The following is an 11998-nucleotide window of genomic DNA, read 5'->3' as shown; positions in this document are numbered from 1 at the left end:
GAAGCGGCCTGCGGGTGAGGCCAGCTGTGAGCTGCCTCTGGCTGGTGATCTCCGCTGCGCGTGGAGCAGAAACACGCGTGAAAGCGGCGCGCTGCTGGGCGATGCCCGAGCGTCCCCGCTGAGAGCAGCCGGGCTGGCTGGGGAGCGGGGAACGGGAACGGGAACGCACGGGCTGCACGGGACGAGGTTGGTTATCTGGGACGGGCGGCCCCTCCCGCGTCGCTGCTTGCCCGTCGCCGATGACGAACAGCTCCCTGTGTAAACTCCGGCCGCAATCCTCACCTGCTCGCATCGCCCGGCTGGCCCTGGGCACCGTGACGTGGCCGCGCTGTGATTTATGGCGTTGCCGGGTTGCCCTGAGCCTGGCGGTGCTGCTCCGTGGGCCGGTTGCCGCACGCTGCTCCGGCCCCGCGTGGAGCGGCGATGTTGGGTCGCAGCGCTGAGAGCGGCGTGGTTGGGTTTGCGGTGGTGATGGGCTCTGCGCCGTGCTGCCCTCTGGGGACCCTCGGGGTGGTGGCACCGAGGGGTGCTCGCTGCTTGCTGCCCCCTTTGGCCTGGGGACAAACGGGTCCCCGTGTCCCGGAGTGTCCTTTGGAAGCCGGGTGGGGGCTGAAGGAGGGAGTGGGAGAAGTGAAATTGTGCAGGGGAAGGTCAGGAGGACTGGGGCTATGGAAGCACACCCGCGGTGCAGGATGTGGGCCATTTCCTTGTAGGTGTCTGCAAAGGGACAGTCCGTGGGAGTGCCCAACGGGGGCAGCAGCCCAGGGTAAAGTGCTTGGGACTTTTGACCTGGGGCCACGTGGCTGGCAGCCGGGGCGGGCACGCTGCCCTATAAATGCCAGCTGCGCTGCCAGCTGCACTACCAGCAGTCGGTTCCTCCTGCCATGGCTGATGTCAAAGAGCCCGGGGCGGCAGAGCCAGCTGTCCCCATGGAGCCCCGTGTCCCCATGGAGCCCGGTGTTCCCACAGGGCCGGATGTCCCTGCTGATGCTGCTCCATCCTCAGGGGCCATGTCCACTCGACGGCTGTGCAGCGAGGACTACAATGACTACAGCTCTACTGATGTGACCCCGGAGGGCAGCCCGCCTGCGGGCATCAATGGCTTCACACGGCCCGAGTCCTACCAGCGCTTTGGGGAGAGCAACGGGACCACGTGAGTGTGCACTTGGGGTGGAGGAGAGTTGGGGGCTGCATCCAGCAAGGTAAGGGAGGTGATCCTGCCCCTCTGTGCTGGTGGGACCTCCCCTGGAGTGTTGCATCCAGATACGGAGCTCTCGGTGCAGGAGAGATGTGGTCCTGTTGGAGTGTGTCCAGAGGAAGATCCCAAAAATCCTGCAAGGATGGGCTGAGAGCTGGGGCTGTGATTCTATGATCCCTTCGCCTTTTGTCTTTCAGGTGGTACCAGACCCTGATCCATCTCCTGAAGGGGAACATTGGCACCGGGCTGCTGGGGCTGCCCCTGGCTCTGAAGAATGCCGGCATCCTGGTAAGCAGCTCCTCACCTTTTGGCTATGGGATTGCTGCGTGCTTCCCATGCTGTGTGCTCTGCATGGAAATAGAAAGGATTAAATAGACCAGAAAACCTTTTTCTTTTATTCAACCTATGCTTCCTTTGTTACCTTTGTAATAGCAATGCACAAGATAGTTTGAAGAACAATTCATATTGGTGTTTTGTTACATCCTAACTGACACAACATGCTTGTTCCTCACGTATCTGGGACTTCCTGTGGATTATTCTCCCCTCTCTTTTCTGCAGCTGGGTCCTCTGAGCCTCCTGGTGATGGGTGTTGTGGCTGTGCACTGCATGAGCATCCTGGTGAAATGTGCCCACCACTTCTGCTACAGGTAAGGAGCAGCACCTGTCCTCCCACAGCTCTTCCATCCTTCCCTCTGGCTCCTGAGATTTCCCTGGAGCCTCCCAGCAGCAGGCTGCCCACGTGAAGTCTCAGCCAGGAGTTGTTTTTGGGACTTTGTCACCAGCTGTCTACCCATGAGTGCCACCATGGGAGCCAGCAGGTGGAACTGAGGTGACATCCCTTTCTTCTCTCTTCCCATTCTGGACAGGTTTCAGAAGCAGTTTTTGGACTACGGGGGGACTGTGATGTATGGGCTGGAGTCAACACCCGTTGCCTGCCTGAGGACACACGCCATATGGGGAAGGTACTGCTGCCCCCAGGGCAGGGCTTGGCTATAGCTGATGTAGGGGCAGTGCTGGCAAACAGCACCAGGAAAATAAGAGGGTAACGCTGGGATCTTTCACTTACACAGGCGAGTCTTAAGGGATGTGCTCTTACTTCAGAATAGTACTGAAAGGGTGGGAGAAGCATCTGCAGTGTTGGGAGGATGGGAGATAATGGTCTCACATTGTGCCAGGGGAGGTTTAGGCTGCAGTTTAGGAACCATTTCTCAGAAAGAGCAGTGATGCAGTGGCACTGCTGCCCAGGGAGGTGGGAGGGTCACCATCCCTGGAGGTGTTTGAGAACCACAGAGATGTGGCGCTGAGGATGTAATTATGGGCACGGTGGGGGTGGGCTGGGGTTGGAATTGGGGATCTTAGGTGTCTGTTCCATCCTTAATGATTCCGTGAGTCTGATTAAAAGTGAGGGAATAATGCATGTGGCAGTGTTGGCTGGTGCTGATCCCACTGAGGGATGGGAGTGGGGATGGGGAAGCCCAAGGTCTGTGGGGCTGGTTGGGGGTACGTTCGCTTTTCCAAGCATGGAAGAGAAGTGACCTGCACATCCCAGCCTTTGAGGAATGTAGCGTTGCAGCTGAGTTTGAGCTCACCCAGGCGTGCCCCTATTTCTGAATGGCCCCTTTACTGAGTGCCTTTTTCCTTTCCTAGGCGTGTGGTGGGACTCTTCTTGATCCTCACTCAGCTGGGTTTCTGCTGTGTGTACTTTGTCTTTCTGGCTGACAATCTGAGGCAGGTGAGGCTCCCGCTGTGTCCCAGCCCTTCCCTCAACAAAGTTCTGGTTTCTGTGGTGGGTGCTGCTTTGGAATGCACAAATCCTATACCTGAGCAGTTCTGAGATGCCCTGCAATTTTGTGAGGATGGCTTGGAGCTGCCTGTATTGGCCAAGAGGAGCAGAGGCTCCTTCCTGGGAGGGGATGCAGGAATGGGGTCACAGAGGAAACACTGTGCTTCTGATGTGCTGCCCAGCTCGCTAATTGCCTTATCGATACTCCGCATGGACAGCAGTGCACAATGGCATGGCATGAACCTCTCTCGGTCTTGTTTGCATTCCGTTTTTTTGCCTCATCCTGTGGTCCTGGAGCTTAATTATAGGTTGCGTTGGAAGAGTTTCCTTCTGCCAAGCATTGGAAGAAAATAAACAGAAACCCTGAACCTGCCTGGCTCCTGTGCTGCAGGAAGCTGCCAGTACATCCTTCCCCGTTCACAGCCCCTGCATGCCTCAGTGTTTTGCAGATGATGCTGATCATCACTCCCCCTGTGTGCTTCTACAGCCACAGTCAGGTTCCTCCCACCATAGCTGTGCCCTTTGCCTCTTTACGTGGGGCTGGGTGCGCTGCAGTCAGCAATGGGCGGTGGGCAGCACGCCTGTGCTCTGGAGAGGCTCAGCCACCCAATTCCTGGGGCAGAGCCTTCTGTGGAGCTGAGAACACGGCTCAGATTGCCTATGGGGTGAAAGAGCCTAAGGGAAGCATAAATGACTTCTATCAGGAAAAGCAGAGTTAGTCTGCCTGGCCTGGGGTGGACTTCCAGCATCCATCACCATGGGATTCATCAGGCATTCCTGTGCTTTCCCAGGTTGTATCCTCTGCCAACAGCACCACCACTGACTGCCAGTCCAACAGGACGGTGACCCTCACACCCACCATGGACTCCCGACTCTACATGCTATCCCTGCTGCCTTTTGTGGTGCTGTTGTCATTCATCCAGAATCTCAAGATCCTGTCCATCTTTTCCATGCTGGCCAACGTGGCCATGCTCATCAGCCTTGTTGTGATCTACCAGTACATTGTCAGGGTACGTTGTGACGTTCTGTGTGTTGGCAGAGCTTGGTGGTGGAGTTGGGGTGGCGATGTTGTGTAGTGAGCTTTCCCTCTGCCCCATGGGGAAGGAGCTGTGGGGATGAGCAGTGCTCTGACTGCATGTGGGCTGTTTTCCAGGACATCCCCGATCCCAGCACCCTGCCTCTTGCTGCAGCCTGGAAGACCTACCCTCTGTTTTTTGGCACGGCCATCTTTGCTTTCGAAGGCATCGGGGTGGTAAGTCCTGGTGTGTGGCTCAGCCCCCGCTCGGGCTTGCAGTCAGCACCTGCTTTGCACTGCAGCTGTATTTGCAGATGGATTTTTCAGGTTGCAGCCCAGCTTCTGGGTGATGCTGTTGGCTCCAGGCTGTCTCCTGGGTCAAACTTCTTTGCGTGTGCTCCAAACCTCAGGTGGGTGCTGTGAGCTGGGCTCTCCAGGAGCTTCACAAAGCCTTAGGCTCCGTGATTGGAGCCAGAGTCTGGGGGCAAAAGCATAGCACAGCAACATATGATCCATTTCCCTCTCTGCTGGCATCACCTGCCTTCAGCCACACAGCCCCAGTCCACACAGTGCCAGCTTGGCATGTGCCTTGTGTATGAGGCTGTAAATGCATGCATCCCACCTCTGGCTGGTCTGCGCCGCACTGAGCGAGTTGTCTCGGGCTGCACATAAAGTACACACCATATAGTTAATGTATATAAGTAGGAAAACTCTTTTTATTTCTTTATAATTTTTATTAAAACATAAAAAAGGAAAGAGGGCAACAAAAAGATAAAAGGAGCGGGTTGGCTGCATGTGCTGTAAACAGAGGAGCTGGGAAGGAGGCGGGGTGGGTGGGAAGCATAATGGCACACTGAGATGCTGTGGGTTGTTTCCGGAGCTCCCTTCAAAGGAGGAAAAAGTGTTTTTATCTCATAATATGAGATAGCAGTGTAAACATGGGGTTGCAGCATGCCAGCTCCCTGCAGGAGGGGCATTTGCAGAGTGCTGTGCCCAGGATAGAGGGCTCGTGCTGGAGCATGGCACGCACACACACACACATGCACAGCTGGGAGGTGGAGCAGCACATAAAACCTATTCTGATTCTGCTACATCAGCAGCTATGTCCCTATCTCTTTCCTTGAAATGCCCACCACCCATAATAAAATAAAATAAAAAAAAAAGTTGCTGAAATAGTTGAAGCAAATAGTAGTATAATGGCAGGGGGTTGTCCCTGCTTCTTTTTTTTTTAACCCCCTTTTTTTATTGCCTTACCTGTATGGGCAGATTGCAAACATACTTGCAGGGAGAGGAAGAAGGGTTTCAGCCTTTTCACTCTGTGCTGTGAGCAATAACTGTAAGGCATTGTCCCACTGGGCTGGGAGCAGAGGATTCACATCTCTGGGGCAGCAGCTGGTGGGGTCTCCAGATTTCTTGCGTGGCCCTGGGCGCTGTGCACGGCCCTGATTGCAAAGGGCAGCCCTCAGCCCCATGGCTGCCCCACAGGGCTGGGAATGCAGAGGAATGGGGAGGACCCCCTGTTCCATTCTCCTCTTCCTCCTGCTCCTTTCACAGGTGCTACCTTTGGAAAACAAGATGAAGAACCCACGGCAGTTCCCTCTGATCCTCTATGTGGGGATGACAATTGTTACCATCCTGTACATCAGCCTGGGTGTGCTGGGCTATCTGCGCTTCGGGGCTGCCATCCAGGCCAGCATAACACTCAACCTGCCCAACTGCTGGTGAGTGCTGCCCAGGGATGTTGTCCTTACTTGTCCAGGTGAGCCTGGAGGGGGACAGAACCACCTGGAGGAACTGTCACCCACATCCTTTTAGATTTTTCCCTTGGGATTAGGTGGTTGCGTGCTGCACTTGTTGCACTGCTCTGTACTTATCCTGGAGGAGAAACGCAAGCAGCTCCTCTACCTTTGGGATGAAAGGTGTGGAGGCTCTTAGCATTCGAATGTTGGGCAGGACTCAGGATTTTGAGTTTGGGAGGCTGATGTGGTCACCCCATGGGCTGGGAGCCCTTCCAGATGGGGTCTGTGGCTGTGCATGGTGCTGGGTCACACTGCCAGCCCCTACTCACAGCTGACCCATAGTGCTGGCAGCCTCAGCTGTGTCTGCTCCGAAGGAACACATTCCCTTTAGAAGAGGATGAAGTGACTCAGGCTACAGGAAGGTCCTACCTCACATCTGTGTTTCTAGGAGCATCTCCACTTTCTGGTTGGGGGTGGGCAGAGCAGGGCTGTCAGGCAGGGCAGAGCAGCGTGGCCCTTTGGCAGCAGGGCACGGGGAAGCCCAGCAGCACAGGACAGGAGTGCTGTGTCTGCAGTGACTCAGCGTGGAATGCTTCAGTGTCAGTGCATGTTTCTTCCTGGCAGAACACCTGATGTGAGCTGTAAACACTGAACTTGGAAATGCGTTATCTGTCTTGTGAAAGGCAAATAACTGGGACAGAGGCTGGGAAACTCAGGCTGAAGTCTCGAGGACTTATTCCCAGATATGTGTTGCCCAGGAGGTGATGGGTGAAGGTTTGCTTTGGGAACAAGTGCTTTGCCAGCAGGTTTTCTCTTCAATGGCACGAGACAGAAGTTGCAGAAAGGTCAGAAAGGCTTGCGGTGAGAGATGTATCAGTGTGGGTACAGGTGAGGTCTGAGCAGAGGATGCTGCACCCTTCCCTCACAGCAGCCATTGCCTGGAGGTCTTCGGGAGCACATTTAGTGAACGTGTACTGGAATCGTTGAGATAGAGGGTGACTCAGGGCTTTTCAGCCTCATTGCTCTGTAACCACAGCTTCCTCAAGCGAGTAGTGTCGGTGCCCAGGGCTGACCACAGCCTCCTGAAATACAGCTCCTTACAGCCTCTAGAGTTGCTTCACCCTGAAAGGTGCCATCCTGAATGGGAAGGAGGGGCAGATGTTGGCTGCGTGCAGCCCATTGGAGGTGTGCCGTGACCAAACTTATGGCCAAAGGAGGATTTCTGTGTCCATGTGGCCTTGGGTTTTCTGTTGGTCAGAACTGGTTCTTGAGCTCTTCCTCTTCTTGGTATTCAAACTGCCCTTTTTGTCCTCACCCGACCAGTGCACAGCTGAGACCCAGCCTTAATCTGAACCTTTTTTTAAATTTTATTTTAATAACATCTCTTAAACATAGATTGCCTTCGAGCTCTTAATTGCTTTATGATGTTCCCTTAATCAAGCAGTAGGAGATGAGGAGCATAGGATAGGTAGCTCAAGGCTACCGTGCACCTGGGCTTGGGAGCACAATGTGCTCGGCTGAGCACTGCCCTCTGGACTCTGCTGATAGCTTTGCCCTTTGTTGGCTGCAGAATCGCTGGGTAATGTGGTTTGGAGAGAGGATAGTGAGATGGTTGGGTCCAACCACCTGCTCAAAGCAGAGCCAGCTTAAATGTTGAGTGTCAATAAGGATGGAGACTTCCAGCCTCCCTGTGCCCTTGTCCTGGTGCTGACTGACCCTTCTGGACGCAGCTCTGCTGCCTCTCTGATTTCTGTTTCCCCAAGTAGAGCCTATCTTTGTCTTCTCTATGTCCTCCCAGAAGATAAAATCCACCTGGTTGTAAACAGGAAAAAAGGAGCTATTTCCCTTTGTTCAACCCAGTAGTGGAGTGTTCTCAGTGAAGCTCAAGCTGATCACCACCTCTGGGGTGGGTGATGGACACAGCTCCAGGTCGTGGGCTGAGAGCAAGCACTGCAGGCTGTGGGCAGTATCGATGCTGCTGCCCATCTCTGTGGTTTTTCCACAGAGGGGTGTTTCCTAATGCTTGGGTATCTGGGTGTTGCCTGTGTGTGTGGTCACCTTGTGTCACTGCAGACCTTGACCTGGTCAGGCAGCCAGAGCCTGCACCCCTCTATGGGCAGTGCTGACCCTGCAGGATGCATTGCTTTGTGCAGTGCTGGCATACGTGTCTAGAAATGCAGATGGGTGCCTCGTGTCAAGGAGCATGTTGGGCTCCAGCCCCCAGGCCAGGGACATAACAGATATCCCCTTGCCCTTGGGAGGAGGTAGGAGCAGAACACCACTCTGTATGATTTGCTTTTATTTTGAAACAGCCCTTTGCATCTGTGCCCAGGAGATTTCCCAAGGGGAAGCAGCACTTGGGAGGCTGCTGGCCCCACTGTTGACCTGCTGCTCCTTACAAAAAGCTGGAGCCTCTAATTAGGTGTGGGCATGTTGCAATGGCTTGGATGTTGTGCTATCTCCTTGCTGTCTCTTGCACAAGAGGTGTCTCGGTGGGTTGAATGCATTAGCTCTTAATGTGCCGGAAGGAAAAGAGCTGAGATACAGAAGTCCTTGTAGGCAGAGTGCTCCTGCTGTGCTTTATGGATTTGGAATTGTAGTATCTCCCAGATTGGAAGGGCTCCATAAGGACCATTGGATCCAACTCCTGGATTGGCACAGGAACACATCTCACTGGTCTCTCCTTCTCATTTGCAGGCTGTACCAAGCTGTCAAGCTGCTTTTCTCCTTTGGGATTTTCTTCACCTATGCTGTGCAGTTCTACGTCCCCGCTGAGATCATCATCCCACCACTGGTTGCTCGTGTGCCGGAGCGCTGGGGCTGGCTGGTCAACCTGCTGCTGCGGGTGGTCCTGGTCGGCATCACCTGTGAGTAGAAAGCAGCCTGTCCCAGAGCCTTTGTCCCGCTGTCTGAGTCCCACTGAATTTGGAGGAGCCATCAAGTCCCATCAAATTTGGGATGATCTGGTGCTTAGGTAGCCCCCGTTGGAGCTTTGGAAGGGTGTAGATGCAGCAAGAGTGAGCTCTTCTCACCCTAAAGCCATGTGCTGGCTAGAACAGCAAGACCTGGGGGCACCCTCTGCTCCTCCAGCTTGGAGTTGAGGGCTTGGAAGGCTTTTTCAGGTGGCTTTTAGTGGCTGTAGGAGCTCAGAGACCTCTTGGGGGGCTGTGATGTGTCCCAGTTCTGCACTAAGGTACAGCCTGATGCTTGCTGTAGAAGTCATTTGTTATGTGCTGCTGCTCCCAGGAGTTTGAAGTTTGGTCGAACTCATGATGTTAGCAGTTGGGAATGAGGTTTGGCCTATCTGCCTGCTTAAAGGGAAAAATCTGAGCTGAGAAAAGCAAGTTTGTAGAAGCTTAAGGGGCGTCAGTTCAGTGAAGCACAGGAGTGTCTGATTTTTGGCTGGCTTTGATTCCTGTAAACTAAGTCTTGGCTGTTCTCAGCACAGCTGAGATGCTTCACTGAGCTTCCAGGCATCGTCCCCCCGAAGCACAGCGTTCCTGCATGGCGTGGTGCTGCCAGTGCATCAGAGCTGAGCATTACAGACCTGATCCTGTGTCTCAATAGCTCTGGTTTGGGCTTGGCTGCATCATGGCCAGGAGCTGTGTGTCCATGTCTGCTCTGCAGCCAAAGTCACTTCCCTATCCCATTATTGCTCAGTGTGTGAGAAGAGGAAGCTTTGATCTTGCTGCCTTTCATTTCCTCAAAACGAGAGGAGAAAGACCTCTCAGTGTCTGTTCTGCCATTTTCCACCCTCATGTGGCAGAGATTCAGGAACTTTTGATCTTGGGCCCTGTCCCTCCTGCCCCACAGAGCTGAGATCCCATTGGGTTCTGGTGCTGGAGAAGCTCAGACTGGGAACAAGGCTGACAGCAGCACTCGTGCCCACTGCTTTGGGGTGGAAAATCAACAGGGTGTTGGAAGGACACTGGTGCCTTTGTACCTCCTCCCCTTATCTTTTCATATAAGAAATTGCTGTTGGCAAGGATAAAAGCAATCGGGGGGCTGCATAAATATTCATGGCATGAGCATGTGGCCACAGAACATCGTGGCTTTGGCTTCCAAAGAGAGGATGCAATTTGGTGTATGGGTGTCTTTCAAGCTCAGACTTCAAACCCAGCGCCCTTAAAACCCCCTTGGAACGAATCCCTGCGGAAAGCACGGCCGTTCCCCCGGAGGCAGAGGGCTGCAGCTGGCACTTGAGCTCTGTTTTAGGGGAAGGAGGGGGTTCATTCTGTTTGCTGGGAGCCCACAGAGCGCTGTGGGGGTGGGCTGTGGATGTGCTGCCCAAAGCCTGGTGCTGCGGGTGCTCTTGGAGCACGAATGCTGCAGAGTTTGCAGCCACTCATTGGAAGCTGAAAGGAGGCTCCTGGGGGATTTTCCTTTGCTGCAAATGTTCCCCCCGGGTTGTGCTCTGGGGGCAGAGGGGCTCTGACTGCTTACCAACCACACACATTCATTCATGGTGGGCTTTTCCCCACGCCTCCTCTTTTTGTGGGCTCTGAGGTTTTACAGCTCCCCAGGTGTGAGGCAGAGACCTGGGGGGTGCAGGGGAGATGGAGCTGGGGATGCTTCTGTGAGCAGCACCCTTCTGCTGGGGCACTGCCCAGCCCTCTGCAGCAGCATATATATTCATTAGCTCAGTGAAAAGCCTTAATTGCTTGGGGGGCTGTTGCTGGAAGCACGCAGCTTTCTGTTCAAAGCTCAGAGAAAGTTGCAGGGTCAACTTGTGAGCAGTGGCATGGGACAGCTTTGCTTCAACAGCTCCTAGCTCAGAGCAGGGTCCAGCTCTTGGAGTAATGTGTCCAGACGTGGAGTCCTCAGTATAGGAGAGACATGGATATGCTGGATTTCCTCCAGAGGAGGACCACGAAGTGATCTGAGGGATGGAACACCTCCCCTAGAGGACAGGCTGAGAAGAGAAGGCTTTAGGGAGATTTTAATGATAAGAGTAGTGAAGCACTGGCACGGGTTGCCCAAAGAGGTGGTGGTGCCCCATCCCTACAGACACCCAAGGCCAGGCTGGGGGGACTCTGAACACCTGATGGAGCTGTGGGTGTCCCTGTTTGGTGCAGGGGAGTTGGACTGTCACTTGCAGAGACAACTTTTCCAGATGGCCTTTAATGGTCCCTTCCAACTCAAACGATTCTGTGATTCTATGAGCTCCTGACCACCCCATTGCCCTCTCTCCCCCCAGGCGTGCTGGCCATCCTCATCCCCCGCCTGGACATCGTCATCTCGCTGGTGGGCTCGGTCAGCAGCAGCGCGCTGGCTCTCATCTTCCCCCCGCTTCTGGAGATCGCCACCTACTACACAGAGGGCATGCACCCCCTGCTCATTGCCAAGGACGTGCTCATCAGCCTCTTCGGCTTCGTTGGCTTCGTGGTGGGCACCTACGAGGCGCTGGTGGAGCTGGCTACTCCTGCTGCTGTCATCAATGGCACCAGCACCTCGGGGCAGTGACGGTCCCTGCTGGGTGGTGGCACACAGACGGGTGCTCAGCCTTCTCCTCCTGCAGAACGTGGTGGGTTTGGGCTGCGAGGGGTGTGGAGTGGCACAGCACTCTTCCCCTCCACACTCCTGTACATAGTTACTTTGGGGAGGGGGGATCCTGGGGATGTAGACTTTATTTTTTAATGTTTATTTTATTTTTTTTAATCCTTCCCGTATTTCCCCCACTCCCATCACTCTGGGACTGCTCTTCTCCGTGCCAGTTTGTTGTTGTTTTTGTTTTTATTTTTCCCCCTTCTCCCCTCCCCTCAGCACTTTATTTTACAGCAACAAAGAAACCTCAGCTCAGGTTGGAGGTGCAGAGCTGCTTCCTCGCCCCGGCCCTCGGGGATGCAGAGCAGCGCTGGGTGAGCACTGCTGGTGCAGGTCCTGCTGTGCTCTGGTTTCCAGCTCTTTCGTGCAGAGAGGGCTGCCATGGAAGGTTCTATTTGTTTCTTTTTTTTTTTTTTTCTCCCTGTACACATACTCCTCACATGGTTTTTGGCATTAGAAATTCAGGTGTGCAGAGCCCACGCTCTGCAGAAACACAGCGCCTTGTTTGCTGCGCTCTGGCTGCATCTGCAGTCCTCCACTGAATGTCACACCCCAATAAGAACACTGATCATGTTGTTTTCCCTCCTGGCCCCGGTGGCAGCTCCCAGCAGGAGGCAGCCCGTTGAACTGCTCTCTCTCCTCCTGCTGCTGGTACTGGGGCAGGTGCATGCTGAGGGCACAGACTCTGGCCTTGCCACACTTTGCCTTTCTGCTGCTTT

At 54.4% G+C, this 11998-nt stretch overlaps 1 protein-coding gene across 1 annotated transcript; it reads left to right on the top strand.

Annotated features, from left to right (window-relative positions):
* Nucleotides 1-854: 854 nt before the first annotated feature.
* Nucleotides 855-11992, top strand: LOC100547338 (proton-coupled amino acid transporter 1). Its single transcript, XM_003210396.4, has 10 exons — nt 855-1153; nt 1396-1486; nt 1757-1845; nt 2065-2160; nt 2846-2930; nt 3773-3991; nt 4135-4233; nt 5551-5717; nt 8433-8602; nt 10933-11992. Exons 1-10 carry the CDS (start codon nt 885-887, stop codon nt 11196-11198), a joined length of 1551 nt encoding a protein of 516 aa, XP_003210444.2. The 5' UTR covers nt 855-884; the 3' UTR covers nt 11199-11992.
* The last annotated feature ends 6 nt before the right edge of the window (nt 11993-11998 follow it).

Source organism: Meleagris gallopavo, chromosome 15 (assembly GCF_000146605.3).
Source record: "Meleagris gallopavo isolate NT-WF06-2002-E0010 breed Aviagen turkey brand Nicholas breeding stock chromosome 15, Turkey_5.1, whole genome shotgun sequence".
NCBI lineage: Eukaryota > Metazoa > Chordata > Aves > Galliformes > Phasianidae > Meleagris > Meleagris gallopavo.
This window is presented reverse-complemented; position numbering and strand designations above follow the sequence as displayed.

Excerpts from the sequence above, each read along its gene's own strand:
- LOC100547338 (XM_003210396.4), top strand. The coding sequence starts at position 885 with ATGGCTGATGTCAAAGAGCCCGGGGCGGCAGAGCCAGCTGTCCCCATG. Across the intron at positions 4,234-5,550 it reads CTTTCGAAGGCATCGGGGTG|GTGCTACCTTTGGAAAACAA; the intron begins GTAAGTCCTGGT and ends CTCCTTTCACAG. Across the intron at positions 8,603-10,932 it reads GGTCCTGGTCGGCATCACCT|GCGTGCTGGCCATCCTCATC; the intron begins GTGAGTAGAAAG and ends CTCTCCCCCCAG.